Source organism: Momordica charantia (genome assembly GCF_013281855.1).
Source record: "Momordica charantia cultivar OHB3-1 chromosome 7 unlocalized genomic scaffold, Mcharantia_2.0 BLBB01000007.1, whole genome shotgun sequence".
Classification (NCBI taxonomy): domain Eukaryota; kingdom Viridiplantae; phylum Streptophyta; class Magnoliopsida; order Cucurbitales; family Cucurbitaceae; genus Momordica; species Momordica charantia.
In genome coordinates this window covers 16813224-16833111 of record NW_028275165.1, presented here as the reverse complement: position 1 = coordinate 16833111, position 19888 = coordinate 16813224, and the positions used below count along the sequence as shown (strand labels likewise).

Here is a 19888-nt window from a genome sequence, read left to right as displayed (position 1 = left end):
CCCAACTTGCTATACAAAAATGCAAATTAATTCAAATTGATATACAACTAACAATATCACATCGTTCAAATTGATATTAATGATAAACTAAATTTGAATTAGGACAAATTAATTTGCTATCCAAAAGCATCCGAGGCAATAATAATAATGATAAACTAGAGTATGAACATTAAATTGTAAATTTTATTTTATAAAATTCCCATTTAGTTATTAGATTTTTCTTTCAGATTTCTACCCTAACTATCTTATACCAATCAAAATATTTTCTTCACTTAATGTACAAAAAAAATTGACATACAACTAACAATATCACATCGTTCCAACCGACAATAGATGAAAAATAAAATGACAGTTGACGCAATGTACCATGTCAAAAACAAAATATTATTAATATATTATTTTACTTTCTTGGTCTTTTTATTTTTTATTTTTTCTGCTGTCATTATTAGGAGGGTATCACATCGTGGACTTTTAAGATGGTAATAGTTATCTTATCTACTAGTTACATTTACAATTACTTTTTTTTCTTCGTATTTTCTCATTTAAACTTTTAATAATACAAAGATTTCATATGGCATCTTTTTAAAAATAATAACCGATTTTAAAACAATAATATATATAGGCTAAATTATGTTTTAGTCCTTAATATTTTAGTATTTTTTTAATTTGGTCATTGATATTTTAAATGTTTTAATTTATCTATTGTGGTCTATCAATTTATAATATATTAAAAGAATGATGATTATGTAAATTTAAAAATTATAATTTTTATAATTTTGAACATCATTAATATACCAAACATTTTAAGTGTCAATTTTATATAGCAATACTTTTTAATTTTATGAGGTAGTACTATGTTTATTTCATCCATTTAAAATATAAAGTACTTTAAATTCATTTATTGAAGTATATTTTGACATTACATTAACATTTTGTCAGCTGATTTTAATGTCTGTGATAAAGACTTAATCGAAAAAGAAAACATTAAGGATAAAATTGAAACGATTAAAATCCTGTTTGATAACGATTTTGTTTTCAATTTTCTATCTCAAACAATTATATTCTCTTCCTTACAATCTATTTTTATATGTTTTTTATATTTCTTAAAAACATATTTGAATTATTATCTAAATTATATTTTAAATAAATGCTAACAAGAGTATAGTTGAACCGTTCAAACATTTTTCTCATCCTCCAGGTCAGATATTCAATCACCTATTCAAACATTTTGTTGTACTAACAAACAAAACAAAAACAAGTTTTTAAAACTAATGTATTTGTTTTTAAAATTTAGCTTAGATTTTGAAATTGTTTTCGAGGAGTGGGCAATAAAATAAAGAAACATCCGATAAAAATGATGTTTATTAACTTATTTTTTAAAACAAAAAGTCAACATCAAAATCAAATAAGACTTAAAAAATCAGGGACCGAATTAAAAAAAAAAAACAATCAAAACATCTAGAACTAAAAACGATTGATATAATTTTCGTTAGAACCATTACCATTACGGTAGAAAATTAATAAATTTGTATTATTATAATATCTAGTAATAATAAATTATATTTTAACAATTTTATCGACATAAAATAATAATAATAAAGTAAATTAAACAATTACCCAATAAAATCGAATTAATAATATTTTTATAATAAAATTACATTCACTAATATAAATTTTGTACCTTTTTATTAAAACAAAGTATTAGTGATATAAACAAACAAATAAATCATAAAATTATAAAACAGTTCATTAACAAATAACGAGATTCATGAAACAAAGAGTAAAAGTTGTAAAGTAATTATTGAAAAGAAGCGTATAGGGTCCACGAATGAGATTAAGAAGAAGTCATTTTAGTTCGAGATAAGTCTCGTCAGTTAATTTAATTTTGATATTTTAATAAACCCAATATTAAACGAGTCTAAAACATATATTTAGCTCGAGAAATGAAAGTTCCAACTGTTAAAAGACTAAGGATTTTGATTTAAATAGTCAAAAGGCAGCTCCCTCCTTTTTTTTCTTTTCCTTTTCATTACCAACTCCTCCCTCCAATTATTTTACATTTCTCAAATCAAACCTTCAACTTCAACCTAAAGCAAATCTAGAGAGAGAGGGGTGGAGAGAGAGGAAAAAAAAATATATTATAAAAAGCATATTTGATATGTGATTCCCCCACCAAACTTGTCACATTTGTTGCCAACAACCCACCATGAGACTTTATTTTAATCAAAAACATATTATAAAATATATATATATTCAAATTTATGCAATTTGTAGGTGAGTCAAATTAGTTGGCTCATTCTCTCTCTTGCCCATTAAATTATTAAATATTGAAGAACACCATATTAGAAAAATGTAGATAAAAATATCATGAATATTTTTAAAAATCACAATATTAATATCATAAATTAAACCCTTAATCATAAATATTAGTCTTATATTCTTAATGTCAATATTTTAAATAATTTTATGGACATTATAATAAAATAGAAAAATTTACGAAGATAATATAAAATAAATAAGTATTTTTAAATATAGCATAAATTTTAGAATTTTGCCAGATGAAAAAAAAAACATTATAATTCAAATCAAACCCAAATTTATGCTATATTTAAAAAAAAAATAAAGTTATGATATTTTTAAAAATATATATTAAATTTAAGGATATAAATACTATTTTGGTCCTTAAATTTTTATAGCTTTACTTCAGTCTATTTTTTGTATTTTCAAATCTATATCTTTGTTACTGTACTATTAATATTTGTTTTTAGTTTGTTTTTTATCTCTATATTTTTGAAAAAGTAACCATTTCAAACCTAGAATGACACATTTTACTCACAAACATTCTTAAAATATAACTTTAAATTTGTATTAAAAGATTTCAACTGTGTATAAAATTTGTGTTGAAATTTTATCCATAGAGACCATTAGAAACCAAAGTTTTGGATCAAATTAAAATAGTGGTTTGAATGTACCAAATTTTTAATTTTTTTTCAAGTACATCACGTGGGAGTGGGGATTCGAACTCACAACTTTTTGATTAAATATAAGTGAATTTGAGCTATCATGAACTAAAATAAAAAAATACTATAATTAAAATAAATATTTTGAAAGTACATAAAGTCGTGAATAAAATGTTTTTACTTCCTGTAAATGTCGAATTGTTTCCTACATGAAAATTTTAATATGTTTACTGTACAATTCAAATAAGGAAGCTTGACTCTTTTTTAGACAGCTTGACTCTTATCTTGAAAAAGGAAAACAGGTTGTGTTTTTCAAAAATAATTAATTTTCTAACAACAGATGGCTATATTCTGTGTCTTTTTTTAAGTCATTTTTTAAATTTTATATATACACACGAACGAATAAAAACACATGAATATTACAAACAATACATTAAAATTTTTCAAAAAGTTTCAATCTTATTTTATCCCAAAATATTTTAGGTTTATTATATTTGAGTTTCCAAGTTTTTAAAATGTATATTTAGTAATGGACTTTCAAAAACCAAATTGACTGACCATCTTACATAATATATATTAGAGTTTTTAAAGTTTTTTTCCTTCTTTCTTTTTCCAAGTATATAATTTTTTAAGTTTAAAAAATAACCAACATTTTGTTAACGTTGTTATTGCTATATATAATAATATCAATCAACTGGAGTCACTCTCCTTAAAATCGCTTGCATTATCCGAGATTTATACTAAATATCACTTATGGTACATATGATTTCTATAGAATCACATCCCAATATGTGATTTAGCTGTCTTATTTTTAATTTCATAATTATTTTAATGATGTATTTAAAAAAAATATTATTTTGGAAAACATCTTAAAAGTTTAAAGGTGAAAATAAAATAATCTTAATAATTCAAACATATATATTTTAAAATTCGACCACTAAAATAGAACCATTTAAAAAGTTTAATTGCATATATTGATATAAATAAACAAGAAAAAATTAATCAGTGTCACAGCAATGTGTCACCATCGTCATGTGCATAAGCTTTTATCCTTATTCGAATTTATATTTTATAATTGAAATGTCGAACGGAGAAATCAATGATTGCAGCCAAAAAGTAAAAATAAAATGCTTTATTTTAATTTCAAAAAATATTAACTGAATGAAAAAAAATAAAAAATTTAAGTGGCTGCTAAAGTAATTATTCTCTAATTAAATATAAGTTTAAAAAATTAGCTAATTAGACGATAATCAACAAATAAAATAAGATTTGCATGTGCATTGCATCATTTTTGTAAACATATTTTTAATTTGGGTGAGGATTTAGGGAGCTAACACCCAATTCAACTAATTTTATAAGATAATTAATTATTTGGATCATAACAATTTTTTTAATTCTTTTTACATTTTGGCTCATAACATTTATTTGTTAAAAATTTGTATGATTTTAATATTGTATATAGGCAAGCCCCATTTTGTAATAATTAAAAAAAAGTAGATACAAGAAAACTAAGAAATTTTGTGGTTTGTACTTAAAAAAAAATTATGTGGTTTGAAGAGATAAAAAATTGTTTATAAAAATTACATTATTTATAAACATATCTTTTATAATTATTTTAATCTTCCTCCAAATTGCCATCTTTTCAAGATTTAATATTTTATAATTTTTTTACAACCAAATATAATTAGTCAGGATATATATATAAAAAAAACAACAAAATTTGGTTTTATCTTACTGGAGGAAAATTATAAACAATAAAGATACTTTTGTTTATAAAGTATTATTATAAAATGAAGCGAACAGATACATCAAACATCGGTTTAATTAATTCAAAGAAACTTACATATTATATTTCATTTTTCTTTCCATTTATAATTGGAAGGCAGTGAATTTCCTACCCACAACCAACGGTTGTGATTGTTTTTTTCCGTAACGATCCAACGGTTAAGATCCAACCTTCGTTCACCTGTCGTCATCTGGTAAGTAGACGAGAAGCTCAAAGCTTCAAATTCTCCATTGAAATTACAAAACCCATAAGCCATCTCTGAGAACCGCTACCAAACCTCTCGATCTTCAAGCTTCTTCAGCCATGGCTTCCACTTCTTCTATGGCCATTTCTCAAGCTTTACTGCCTCGTGCCGTCTCTCGCCAAGCTTCAAATCCATCCGCCAACCGCGTTTCGGTCTCCTCTCGCTCTCTCCTCGATTTCTCCGGCCTCAAATCCACCAACTCCGCCTCCATCGCCGCTCCTTCTCGCCGGAGCAGGCCGTTGCGGGCCCGCCGGGGAGTGGTTCGAGCTTCGGTCGCCGAGACGGTCGATAAGACCACGGAGACGTCGCTGATTGAGAAGTCCGTGAATACGATCCGTTTCCTCGCAATCGATGCTGTGGAGAAGGCGAATTCCGGCCACCCGGGCTTGCCGATGGGGTGCGCTCCGATGGGGCATGTTCTGTACGATGAGGTGATGAGGTACAATCCCAAGAACCCTTACTGGTTCAATAGGGATCGATTCGTCTTGTCGGCTGGCCATGGCTGTATGCTGCAGTATGCTTTGCTTCACCTTGCTGGCTATGATAGTGTTAAGGTGGGCTTTGCCTTCGTTCTTCTGATTCGTTTTGGGTTTGATCTGACTTTCAATTGCTATTGGGTCTCTAAGCTCTGTTCTGATTTTTATTACTCATCACTTGCTTCCCTTTTGATCATGGTCTTGGAATGTCCGTCTTGTCTTGTCTTTTTTTTTTTTTTTTTTTTTTTTTGCCTCTTTGGACCTTTTAAACTTCTTTTTAGAAGTTTGTTAACTATGGAAGTTATATGGCCAAATATATCAACTAATATTTCTCTTTTGTGACTACTTTTTGCCAAGAATATACCATAACCTGGGTCAAACTTTTTGGGTCCAGTGGTAGTTTAATATCGTCTAACATCGGTTTTTTAGTTCAACAACACGTGGGAGTGAGAATTCTTCGAACCTTCCACCTCTTGGGTAACTTGATATAAGAGTATGAGGGCCTCCCTGTTTGAATCTTATAACATCATTTCCTCTCATATTGACATTTTAATAGTTCAGTGTTTAGGTATTGGACTTCTTGAATCAAACCAAGATCCAAGCCCGTGTAATAGGATGTTAAAGAATATATATAAAAGATTATCTATATCTTGACAATTTTATCCTCTTCACATTTGATGTGAACTATGAACAAATCCATTTTCCCCTGTAAGTTTGCTTATGTTCTTAGTGATTGATGACTTCAAGTTTGGTTAATAATTAGGAAGAGGACTTGAAGAGTTTCCGTCAATGGGAAAGCAAAACTCCTGGACACCCTGAGAACTTCGAGACACCCGGAGTTGAAGTCACGACTGGTTAGATTCCTCTCTAGAATTTGAATGACTATAGTAGAGGTTTCGAATAATATATATATATATTTTGACAATATTATTTATTTTGTTTGTTTGTTAATTTTTTTGTATTGTGAAGGACCTCTTGGTCAGGGTATTGCGAATGCTGTTGGCTTGGCACTTGCTGAGAAGCATTTAGCTGCTCGTTTCAACAAGCCAGATAACGAAATTGTCGACCATTACACGTATGATATCTGATCCAAATTAGTGAACCTTATCTTTGATTCAGTGAAGGAACATTTTGTAGTGCTACGTATCCTTTTTGACTCGTTTCATTTGATCTTTAGATATGCTATAGTGGGAGATGGTTGCCAAATGGAGGGGATTGCCAATGAAGCTTGTTCGCTTGCCGGGCACTGGGGACTAGGGAAGCTGATTGCTTTCTATGATGATAACCACATCTCAATTGATGGTGATACGGAGATTGCATTCACCGAGAGTGTTGAGAGACGTTTCGAGGGTCTAGGGTGGCATGTTATCTGGGTGAAAAATGGAAACACTGGCTATGATGAGATTCGCGCTGCCATTAGGGAAGCGAAAGCCGTAAAAGACAAACCCACTTTGATCAAGGTATGGAATCTCTTCAGAACTTTCGATCTAGATAGCTCTTGTTTTCCTGCATAATTTGAGGGGAAAAAGGCTTATAGTAGTTTCCATTGTCTAATATTTCTCTTAGTTTCACTTTCAAATTATGTGAAAGTAAAGTTTAAGCTGTTTAATCATAATCTAACACAATGGTACTTACCAGGAAAGCTTGATTTGATACAGTGAGTCAGAATGAGTTTTTTTTAGTCGTTTTCAATGCGTCTTCAGTTTTGTAAATGGATGCAAATAAATGATCTATTTGTATCGAGATGGTTTCCTATGAAGTTGGTTATGCTGATTTTACCTTAAAATGTTGTAGGTGACCACAACCATTGGTTATGGTTCTCCAAACAAGGCAAATTCGTACAGTGTACATGGTAGTGCATTGGGTGCAAAGGAAGTTGACGCCACGAGACAGAACCTCGGCTGGCCGCACGAGCCTTTCCATGTGCCTGAGGATGTTAAGAAGTATGGATACAGATGATAAAGAAACTTTCAGTTTTTCCAAGTTTAAAGGGTGATTCATTATTGATCAACTTTTGTGTTATCCTGTAGGCACTGGAGTCGCCACACCCCCGAAGGAGCTGCTCTTGAAGCTGAATGGAACACCAAGTTTGCCGAATACGAGAAGAAGTATGCAGAGGAAGCTGCTGAACTGAAGTCTATTATTAGTGGTGAACTACCTGCTGGTTGGGAAAAGGCATTACCAGTGAGTGGTCCATTCTAGACATTACTGTTTCTTGTTCTTGCTTGGAAGCCTATTCAAATATGTTAATTTGGAAATTTGTCAAACCGACATATTACGACATGTGATTATAGTTCACATTTTTCATGAAAAACTATATTTTACCGATGGACTGAGCATTGTCGATGCATTATGCAGACATACACCCCAGAGAGCCCAGCTGATGCCACAAGAAATCTTTCTCAGCAAAACCTTAATGCCCTTGCAAAAGTTCTCCCTGGTTTCCTCGGTGGAAGTGCTGACCTTGCTTCATCAAACATGACCCTGCTTAAATCGTTTGGAAACTTCCAAAAGGACACTCCTGAAGAACGTAACCTTCGGTTTGGTGTTAGAGAGCACGGAATGGGCGCCATCTGCAACGGAATTGTCCTTCACAGTCCTGGACTCATTCCTTATTGTGCTACATTCTTCGTTTTCACAGATTACATGAGAGCTGCCATAAGGATTTCTGCCCTGAGTGAAGCTGGTGTGATCTATGTCATGACTCACGATTCGATCGGTCTTGGTGAAGATGGACCGACCCATCAGCCCATTGAACATCTGGCAAGCTTCAGGGCTATGCCGAACATATTGATGCTCCGACCAGCCGACGGTAACGAGACTGCTGGGGCATACAAAGTTGCAATACTCAACCGAAAGAGACCTTCAATTCTGGCCCTTTCTCGCCAAAAGTTGCCCAATCTTCCTGGAACTTCCATTGAAAGAGTCGAAAAGGGTGGATACATCGTCTCAGACAATTCCTCAGGCAACAAGCCCGACGTTATCTTGATTGGAACTGGTTCTGAACTCGAAATTGCAGCCAAAGCTGCAGAGGAACTGAGAAAGGAAGGGAAGGCTGTTCGCCTCGTTTCCTTCGTCTCCTGGGAGCTTTTCGACGATCAATCAGATGCTTACAAGGAAAGCGTTTTGCCTGCTGCCGTTTCAGCCCGAGTAAGCATCGAGGCTGGAACCACATTCGGGTGGGAGAAGATCGTCGGAAGCAAAGGGAAGGCAATCGGCATTGACCGATTTGGAGCAAGCGCTCCAGCAGGAAAAATCTACAAAGAGTTCGGTCTCACAGTCGAGGCTGTTATCGCGGCTGCTAAACAAGTTAGTTAGAACAGGTTAGTAGTAATTCCAACGAATCCAATATCTCTCATTGTTTTAATTTGAGCGGGAATTGCTGTAGAGACCATTCCCAAGAGGTCTGCCTCTTCCAAAATGACATGGTCTCTTATGTTGCAATAAAAAAGGTCGAGTTTTCGGTCCGTTGTGTGTGTGTGTGTGTGTGTGTGTTCTTTTTTTCTAGTGAAAGAGACATTGTCCAACGATGATATAGACTAGGATTTCTGCGTTCCTTGGAAAACAAATGCATCAAACTTTTTGTATTTCTGTTCTTTTTTAAGTAATGAGGTTCGCTATCATCCTTCATGTTTTTTTAAGCACAGATTCATTCTTACTTTTTTCCTATGTTATTTTTGTGTTCCAATAATTACCTAGTACAAAATTAAGAATTATATCGGAACACAGAGCCCCTCTTGAACGGTGGTGGCGAGGTATGCCGGAGAAGGAGAATGGGAGGAGAAGAGGAAAGGAGATTAGAAGTCTAGTCGCAATACAAATATTATTAAACTCATATATTTTACAGTTTGTTTTTTCCCCTTTTTTAACGAAATCAATAATGTATGGTTAATATTGACTGCCACGTCAATAATGGTTTTACGAACTTTAGGGCACTTGACACGTCGCAGGACACCTTGTCGTAGTCGAACACTCCACCTGCCACGTGATTGTACATGTCACTAATCCATGTCACTTGTCTAGGTCAATTGTCCATGTCACCCCGTCCATGGCACATGTCTAAATCACTAGTCCACTTCACCCATCCACGTCACATGTGTATGTAACCTTTAAAATATATGATTTGATTGAATCTCGTAAAGTCAACACGGATTGATACCCATTTCTAAAAAACAAAAAGGGGAGGGTAGGAAGAAAAATAATAGTGACAAGCATCGAAGGAAAGAGAAACAAAAGAAATTACAAGTAAGGAGGGCAAAAAAGAAATATGAGAAAAAAGGGAGACGGAGAGTTGAAGGAAAAGATGGAGGGAGGGTGTTGATGCTGAATTTTGATCACTCAAGAGTACGAACGAGGTAGGATGAATGTAGAAGAACATGCATAACAAGAAAAATACTATGATGCTCAAGTTAGTAATAGGTTGAGGTATTTGTCTGAGTTGGGAGTAGGGGCATCCAAGCTTGCCCAACCTATACAAGGGGCTTGGAGATCGAGGGTTTTCTGGGGGTTAGAAAGATTGCAGGGCGTTGAGGCTTGACTAAGAATCTCGAAAGGGCTCAACCTAGGGTAGCTTTTGCTATCTTTTTTTCCATTTGGATTTTTTATGCTCCTAATGTTTTGGGGCATCCCGACAATTATATACCTGCTAATCCGATGCCCACCCCGAAATTCACGTATCTACGTATGAAGGCTATCTCTGTATTCATAGGAGTTAATCGGTGAACCCACCACTCACCCATGACTCAACACGATATTCCCAACAGTAATTCTGCATTGATGGACGAGTGGTTAGGAGCGGTTTCGTGGTTTACGTGAGCTCAACTTATTAAGGTTCCATACTAAGCTAGGTTTTGAAGTATTATTCATCTGCCTAGAGATATAAATACCTCGACTCTCAATAACCTCTTTTCTTTTATCACGCGAAAGGTTGTGCTGTCCAACAAAAGGAGTCGAAAAACAAAAGAGAGAGTTATGAAGTAGATGGAAATTAAATGAGAGATGGAGAGAGATTAAGTAATTTTTTTTTAAAAAATTGAGAGCATTCACGTGGGGGTGTCAATCTAACTTTTTTTTTTTTTTTTTTTTTAAGTGATACGTCAATCGATATTAGATCCACCGACCGATCGACCAGTCAATTTTGCACACGCCAACTCGTTCAACACTTAAGTCGACCAGTTTTTAATAAGCAATATCGATTTGTTGTCTTCATTTGTGCTCTCTAAATTTTTTAAAGATACTTAGGTAATGAATGGACATGTGGAAATTAGATGTAAAAAGGTGGGGGAAAAAAGACAGGTGGAATTGGTTTTGGGCCATAGCCCATTAAAGCATAACCCGAAATTAGATTATTCAAAGTTCCCACATCGGCCAAGTCGTGAAAGTGGGACACCAATCGGAAGTATAAAAGCATAACTTCTTGCAACGGTGAAGGCACGGAGCCGGGCATTGAGCGCAGAGCGAACTATTCTTTCGCCTTTTACTAAAGAATACCGTGTACTCTCTGCATTCACCGGCATACGCCCATTTTTGGAAGGGTTTCTCTCTAAAGAGAAATCCTACAAATTAAGTTTAATATTTTTTTCTTTGTTTCTCTCTTTCTTTTTGTACACTTCTTTTAAAATTCATTAAGTTCGAGCTTCATCCTAGGGTTGAAAAAAATTGAATTGAGTTGGATTTGGTTTATAAACTAAATGGGAATGAATTTTAACCTAGGTGTCGCCTCCAGTCCAGCGACAACCCTTTCTATCGCCTTCTCTACCGCATGATTTGGGGTTTTTGAGCAATATCCATATAAAATTTCTCAACAAAAAAATCGATTTCAGCTCTTTGTTTTTGAGCAATACCCATATAAAATTTCTCAACAAAAAAATCGATTTCAGCTCTTTGAAAAAATAAGAAACAATTCGGCCAACAAAAATCAAGGAGGAAAAAAACTATTTGACCAGAAAAAATTTGAGGTATTGGGGTTTTTTTTGTTTCGGTTTCTTTTGAAAAATGAAAAACAATTCGACCATCCCTCTTTTTATGGATTTTGGTTTCATGAAAAAGAGGGGAAAATCCTAGGATTAGAAGGATAAGAAAGATGATTTAAAAAAAACCGAATTCAAGTCGGATCGGTTCGATTTTGACCGGAACAAATTCAGTTCGGGTTGGTTTTCCCTGAAACCTAATCCAAGCTGAACCCATTACACCCCTACTAAATTAATTAGTCTAATTGTTTAATTTTTTAAAAGGATAATAGGGAAGGATACAGTTTGATAGCAGAGTAAGAATTGTCACTGCCTAAGTATTATTGTCTATTAGAAAATTATGAAAAAACATTATTATATATGCTCTGTGAGATAAAGAAGTTTTTGAATTATTTGGTAAAATTTATTATTAAAACTCACGATAATATGGAATTCCCAGCAAACAACTTCACACATCTTAGATCAAATAAAGGCAAAAAGTTACTTCTTGGCTCTAGAAAAAATATAAAAATAAAAATAAAAGAAAAAATCTGGCCATTTGTGGGTTGTTCAATAAATGAAATAAATCAAATTCCAAAATTTTATCTCGAGTATAATCATTACCAAAAATGGAAGCTACTTTGGAAGATAGATAATTGATTTTCATATATCACCCTGCCTCATTTTGAAACTACAAAATTAAATTGACGAATTTTAGCGGATCACAGAGTGATTTTGGCTTAAATCGCATGAAATGTCTTGTAAATGACAGGTTTCTTACACTATTATGATGGTGATAAATAACTACTTCGCAGCATAGTGGCCACATGGAAGTCATGCATATTTATTTAATTTTTTTCTTAAGAAATAATCCTGAACAAGCACATTGCACGACACAATTTTTTTTTTCTTTTTTTCATCTCTCATCCTCTTTGCTGCTGCGCCAACCTCCACCAGGGATTTGTAACATTTCGTTTATAGAATGAATCATCCGACAAGTAGATACCTTGAAATCTAAAGACATGATAAACATATACAATAAAAACAAATGGGCATAAAGAAACATAGAGTTGTTTTTAATCATATTTTTAAATTAATAGTATAGATTGACATTCATAAAATCTGTCCCCTAAAAAGGTTGTAGTTCCACCCATTAGAGCTAATGAAAAAGAACAAAGGGAAGAAAGGCCATAGATAGAGTTGAGAGGCCACCCTTTGGAAAGAGGGAAGGGACATGTGACCCTAAGATTGAAAGTTACAACAAAAGACTACTAAAAAAAAGTTCTTTCACCTTTTCTTTTTTATTGTATGATTTTAAAGAGGTTGTAGATTATTTTATTGGTTAAGATGCATGAGGATTCCTTGCCCTCCTTTCATGAGCTTTTAAAAACTTGATTATTTTGGGTAAAAAATGTTTAAATTACCGTTTTAATTTCAATGACTTAATTTAGTTCAAATCTCGTTCTTGATTTTTTTAATTAGGACAAAAGTGGGGTGACGAGTTGAACCTGCAACTTGAAGGAAAGAAGTAGATAGTAGATACTTTAATAATCTATGTTCAACAACTATTTTATGTTCTACCATCTCTTTTGTCTTAGATTTTATATTTGTAATGCAGAAAAAATTTAAATCAAGTTTGGTAGCAAAATATTAAAGAAAATATCCCAATTGAAATAAACTAGGACCAAAAAATAGATTGAAATCATTCATATTTACTATAAATAAACCATATACGAGAGCTAGGGTGCCCATCGGTCGGTTGACGTTAGTTTTAGCACAAAACCGACACCAATCATCGGCCATTTGGTTTCAATAAGCCAAAAACATATTCTTTTTATTTTTGTATAAATCGATTGATTGTCTTCCAATTCGATCCGTTGATTTGTTTTATAGATATCCGTGGCTAAAAATACCGCTATTCAATAAATAAGTGAAAAGAAGAAGATAGAAGAGACGAAGAGAAATAAGAAGAAAGAAATAATAATGGGAGAGTCGAAGGAATAGAAATTAGAGACAAAACGATAAGGGAGAGAGAATTAGAATGGAGAAAAGGAAAAAATATGAATAAATAAATGGAAGTGAGAGTGAGAGGTCATAAGCCAAAATTAGATTCTTGAAGTTCCCACATCGGAGAAGGAAGCAAAATTGGGACACAAATTGGAGTATAAAATCCCGTTTTCTTGTAACTTCGAAATCACGGAGCCGGGCATTGGGCACAGAGCGAACTATTCTTTCGCCTTTTACTAAAGAATACCGTGTGCTCTCTGCATTCACCGGCATACGCCCATTTTTGGAGGGTTTTCTCTTTAATGAGAAATCCTACAAATTTAGTCTAATCCTTTTGCAACTAGAATAAATTTGATTTTGTAAATTTTAAAGAATAATATTTTTGTTGAAAAAAAAGTAATTCTTAGGTATTGATCGTCGGTTGTAAGGATGGTAGATGTTTGAAAACCTATTGTTTATATATATATATATATATATGTATATATATATGAATTAGCTGATTGGATGGATGGAAACGTCAGGTTTTTTAGAAAACAGATTACTTCTGTTATTTAGATTAATTTTCAAATATGGTTCTCTTGAGGTGTGCATGTTAAATTTTGCGTTTAAATTACATTGCTAATTATATTAAATCTAAATAAAATTGAAAGCTTTCGACCAGGGGTGGAGCTCAAACCAAATCAAGAAGAAAACGAATTTGATTCATTTTCCATTCTCTCTTGAATAAATATTGCTCTTGACTTTTAATAGCTAGGGATGGGTCCTTATTGTTCTGTTCCCACTATGAGAAAGACAAACAGAAGAAGTATGCCACTACGAAGAAGGTTCGTTTTGAGACTTTCTCTTGTCTCGATAGGAAATTTCGCAATCTTTTCTTCTAATTGTATTGAATCAATTAAAAAAGAGGTTAGTGCTACGGTCCCTTTATTTGATCTAATATTGAAAGGAGGGAAAAAGAGAGAGAGAGAAAATAAAAGTTTTTTTCTTTTTTTTTTTTTTTAAAATCAACCTGAAATTGTAATTCCTATTGGAGAGCAATCAAGAGGAAATCACTCTTCTTACGTTTTTCTCTATTAACATAAATAAGTTGTCAGATAAGAAAATTGCTAACATCTCGTTAGGTCATTTTGTCAATGCGAGCATAGCTCAACGATAATTGACATATATCTTTAACCAATAGATTGTGAGTTCGATTCCCCATCCGCCCCACACGTGTACTAAAAAAGGAAAAAACTATAACATCATTTTAGAATATTTAATCAAACCATAAAGACTATAATGAAATTTTAAAACCATATGAATGAGTTTAAATAACATTCAATTTTGCTTGCCAATTCCAAAGCCCCGTTTCCACTCTCTTTGCCTGAAGGCATGAGAATATCTGTCTCAAAAGTCTAACACGGTCTTCGAAATCTTGATGATTTTGGTTCTTTTGTTCATCATTTCTAGGATTATTTTTGCTATTATAGAATGAGAGGAACTTCTGAAACGATGGAACAAGTTGAGTCCAATTATCCGTCGACACGTCCATGTTTTCATTGGTTCGACATCGACATGGGGATAAATCAGCATTTTCATCATAGTATAAAAAAATCAACAAATTATGAAAAATATAAACAAAATATCACGATATATATAATATTAATTATTATTTTTAACTTATTTAGAAATATGAAAATGTTTATTTGTTAATTTAAATATTTTTTTTACCATTTTTTAACTTCTATAACTTTTGTAGAAATATCCATCGACATCGACATTTTTTCGATATTTCAATGAAATTAAGATCTCGACATGTCCATCGACATCGACATTTAACTCACTGAAAACAGTTAGATTTGTGTCTTTCTAGTCGAATTATTTCTAGAGTGGTTCCGAGAAATTTTTTTCAAGTGGCATAGAAGACGAAAATTTCGTTAATTGTTGAAAACATTAGGAGGAACTCATTCCTCTTTTCGGTTTAGAAAGGAGAATGATTGTATGAGTTTGAGAATGATTGTATGAGGATCTTCAAAACGGGTTCTTAGTCTTTTGCTAGGTCTCTTATTCAAAATTCATGGACGGAAAGCTCCATGGAAAAATAGAAAAGCAATGAGAAAGAGAGTTTTTAGGCTGAAAAAACTAATAATGGCAATTAATAGTTGTCTTTGTTACCTCAACATGAATCAAGAGATACCATTAATTTGAATTGTGTCAAGTTGATGAGAAGGGGGAGAAAAAACGAATGTGTGAATGCCGAAAGATTTGATGAATTCGTAGAATCATGGCCAAAGTGAGCATTGACATATATCTTCAACCATGAACTTGTGAGTTCGATCCCCTACCCCACATGTTGTACTAAAAAAAATTCGCATAATCATGACATCTGTGAGGATATATCTCACAGATCAAAATTATATCATTCATAATGGCAATTGTGTTAGCAAGTTCAACATTGAAACCCCAAGCAATAAAGTTGAGGTGGCAGCTCCAAAGCTGAAAATTGTAAAGGATTGGAAATGGAAAGCTCGAGTGATGGACTCTAATAAACAACTTCTTGAAGAGGCTCGACATAATGAAGGGAAGAAGAAGCGCTTAGGTAAACATATCCAATTGAAAATTGCAAATAAGTGTATGAAGTCTAATAAAGTGGCATGCAGTGACAATTTAAATCTTATCTTTACATCAGTGGTGGTTGCATCGCAACCCTATTGGAAGCCATGAATATCTTATATAGGAATGTCCTAAGGTTGGAGAATCCAAAGACAATAAGAGATGTGTGCGGTTAAATCGAACACTTATATGTCCAAAGTTGCTCATCCTCTTACAAGGGTGCCACTCTTAGAATTACTCTTTTGGTTTGTCAAAATTGTAGAATCAAAATTTCCATCTTTGTGGCCCACAATGACAGTTGTTTAGTTATTTAGTTAATTAAATGAAGTTTTTATTTAAAAAAAATGGTATTAAGTTTGTATTTAGAAAAATTAAATTCAATCATAAGAGATTTTTCAACTTCATTTATGCAGTCCTAATAATAATTTTTGTAGGTCTCAAAATCCTTAAATTGATTAAAGATACTCAACATCTAGATTTATTAGTTATATGAAAAAAAGAAAAGAAAAAAAAAAGGTGGAATTGGTTTTGGGCCATCAAGGGCCAGCCCATTAACGAATAAGCCGAAATTAGATTCTTCAAATTCCCACATCGGCGAAGAACACGAAAGTGGGACATAAATTGGACTATAAAAGCCCGTTATCTTGCAGCGTTGAGAGCACGGAGCCGGGCACCGAGCACAAAGCGAACTATTCTTTCGCCTTTTACTAAAGAATACCGTGTGCTCGCTGCACCCACCGGCATACGCCCATTTTTGGAGGAATTTCTCTTTAATGAGAAATTCTACTAATTTAGTCCAACTTTTGTTTCTCTTTTAATTCTTATATATATATATATATTTCCTTTTCTACACAAAAGTTATAACATACTTTACACACAAAACATGTTTTACAACAGAGTCCTCTCTCTCCTCCAATAAAGGAAAACAAATTGTTCCTTCAATTTTCCATATTTCCAAAAACTTTCATTTTTCTCTCCTCCCAAAATAAAAATTTCCACATTTTCTGGCAACCGCCCATTAGTAGCTCAAGACGAGTAGGTAAAACTATTCCAAACGCACGAGATCGAGAGGGAGAGAGAGACACTCCCAAACGTACGAGATCGAGAGGGCAAGAGGGAGAGTGGGAGAGTAGGTAAAACTATTCCAAACACACGAGATCGAGAGGGCAAGAGGGAGAGGGAGAGAAAAATCGGGAGGGAGTTTTTTTTTTCTTTACTGTCACCTAATTGAATTAAATTAAAATTTTAAATTTAGGATCAAAGGGCAGATTTATGGAGAAGAGATTTAAGAAAAACAATTTTATTTTTTTATTTTTATTTTCATCTAATTGGATAAAATTTTACTGCTTAATTAATTATAAATTTGAATGGTAATCCTAATCAAAATTAGGGAGAGATTAAAGGAGAGATTTGTGTTTCTTTTTTAAATAATTAAATTATTCATTTGAAACAAATCTAGATTAATGAGAGGGACAATTAAGGAAACAATTTCAAATCTAGAAAATTGGGAAGGGAGTGAGAAAAAATATGGAAATTTTTATTCTGAACAATCATTTGAAGAACCAATCTTTGTGATTCAAACTTAAAATTTATTTTTTTAATATATATTTTTTAAAATTATAGAGTAAATGTTAAAGTAATAAAAAATAATAATAAAACTCCATCAATCTCTCATTCTCGCTTTTTCTAAAAATATAAAAAAACTCTAAATCGTGCTCTCGATCAACTTCAATTCTTGGTTCTCGCTCTCGATCAACTCTTGGTTCTTACTATCGCTCTCTTCTTGGTTCTCGCTCTCGCTCTCGATCACTATAGTCAAAAGGTAGATCCAAAATACGAATGAAGGGATCTTTGTTCTCTGTCCCTTTTTTTCTCGATATGAAATGTAGGGCTAAATTCTAGGTTTCACTTGAAATCTTCTAATCGACCACCAAAATTCGAATCAAAACGGTTCATATTATGTTTATGCAAAAATGTGCACAACGGTGTGTTCTTGATTGTAGCTCGAACTTGGCCTCCAGGCCGTTCTGGACACTTGGGCGGACCTGCACGAAAAGGTGAGCACTCCGACGATCAAGTCAGTAGAGGTCGGAGTCCAAGTTTAGTTCGAAGCCAGAGATCCCCGTACCTGATCGTGGAGTGAAGTCCTCTACTTATGAGTGGTAGTCCCGCTAATCTCGCGACGGTTACGTTCGGTAATCTCGGGACCGTCGGTTACACTCGGTAATCCCGGGACCGACGGTTACGCCCGATAATCACGCCGTAGACAGCCGCTCACATCGGCCCCCACCAAGCTCCCCGGTAGGTCGGACCTGGGCCAGGTTCACCTCGGCCCTCATACTTAGCATTTGTCGGCGTTGGTGGCGGCCATCTCGGCCATCCGAGCTGGAGATGACTCATAAGCCATCTTGGAGCACCAATAGGGGTCCTCCACGTGTCCAGGGTATTCCCTTCCCCAAACATATTCAATGCGAGAAAATACGCAAAATCGATCACACATCTTCAAAGGAACGCCCATCAAAGTAGAACAAACAAGAAAAGAATAAACTAGGAAAAGAAAATTTTGCTTTTCATCCATCGTTGCGGCTGAAGATTAAAACAAAAAGAACCCACAACTACCAGATAGGAGGGGAGAACAAGATAAAAATGGAGAAGAGAGAGAAAATATTGGAGGAGAGAAAGAATAAAAAGAAATTTTCAAGACGGAGGAGAGAGATGAGAGAGGGCATAAGAGAGAGCAGAGAGAGGAAGTCAGAGGGAGGGGAGGGTAATGAAAGTAATTTGTTACCCAAATGATGTCAGCAGATGCCTAAAAAACATGAGCTTTGTAAAGGGTAATTAAACAATAATGTTGCCTATTCAGCCAAATTTCCCATATTTGTTCTTGTGGAATGAGACGTTTCGTCTTCCCACGAAGATCCCTGTTCGGCCCAGAGAGTTACTTGACTTGGACCTCAATTCCCAAAATTAAAGAATGGAATGGAGACGAAGATTTAAAATTTTCGCGCGGACGTGGATGAGGAGGGCATCCCAACTCACAACCCACCTCATTGTCATCTTTACTCTATATAATTTTCTCTCTAGCATGTCCCTTCATCTCTATTTTTCTAAAAACAAAAAAACAAAAACAAAAACAAAACGATTCGAAATCCAGAAGATTTGCTCCAAATCAAGCACAAACTTTGGAGTTCTTACTATTGAGTTACCGAAATAAATGTGCACCTTGACTATCAATTCTTTTAATCATTTCTTGATGATTCTTCCATGATCTCAGGATCTCTCATTCGGATATGATATTGGTTCATTCATGTACCCCTAACAGAGATGAGGGGTATGTTTTTTATTCTCTCCCAGTACGATGTGGTTCGGGGGACGAATCAAGACAGAAGTTGGTGGACATGTGACGCCCGAGTAGAGATGATGGATACATGAATGAACTGATACCATTCATGTACCAATTACCAGTTATGCATGCTTTGACGAGAGATCTAAGTAAAATTAAAAAGAAAAATTGAGACAGTCACATGAATCACATGAATTGTCCATTTATTATTTTATTATATACAAAGTGGTAGTTCGTTGGATTTACGTTGGTACTGGACCAATCAACCGATCAATCAGTCAACTCTACAAACGGCAGCCCAACATCGATTCGATTGATTTCAGCCAATCGATTTTTAAACTTCATTTATGCACCTCTAATAAGAGTTTTTGTAGGCCTCGAAAGCTAAAATTTATTCAAGGCCATTAAGGTTCAGCCCAGTAACGAATAAGCCAAAATTAGATTCTTGAAGTTCCCACATCGGAGAAGTAAGCAAAATTGGGACACAAATTGGAGTATAAAATCCCGTTTTCTTGTAACGTTGAAATCACGG

General features: G+C 33.7%; 1 protein-coding gene and 3 non-coding genes across 4 annotated transcripts; all 4 read left to right on the top strand.

Moving 5' to 3' along the window:
- Window positions 1–4978: 4978 nt before the first annotated feature.
- Window positions 4979–9089, top strand: LOC111022787 (transketolase, chloroplastic). The gene is made up of 7 exons (XM_022300047.2): window positions 4979–5544; window positions 6230–6320; window positions 6436–6541; window positions 6644–6926; window positions 7261–7409; window positions 7497–7650; window positions 7825–9089. The coding sequence occupies exons 1-7, from the start codon at window positions 5050–5052 to the stop codon at window positions 8782–8784; spliced, it is 2238 nt and encodes a 745-aa protein (XP_022155739.1). The 5' UTR covers window positions 4979–5049; the 3' UTR covers window positions 8785–9089.
- Window positions 9090–10902: 1813 nt separating this feature from the next.
- Window positions 10903–11020, top strand: LOC148210467 (U5 spliceosomal RNA). Its single transcript, XR_015792465.1, has one exon. It is a non-coding gene; the product is annotated as a U5 spliceosomal RNA (small nuclear RNA).
- Window positions 11021–13614: 2594 nt separating this feature from the next.
- LOC148210466 (U5 spliceosomal RNA) lies at window positions 13615–13732 on the top strand. Its single transcript, XR_015792464.1, has one exon. It is a non-coding gene; the product is annotated as a U5 spliceosomal RNA (small nuclear RNA).
- Window positions 13733–16677: 2945 nt separating this feature from the next.
- On the top strand, window positions 16678–16796 carry LOC148210465 (U5 spliceosomal RNA). Its single transcript, XR_015792463.1, has one exon. It is a non-coding gene; the product is annotated as a U5 spliceosomal RNA (small nuclear RNA).
- The last annotated feature ends 3092 nt before the right edge of the window (window positions 16797–19888 follow it).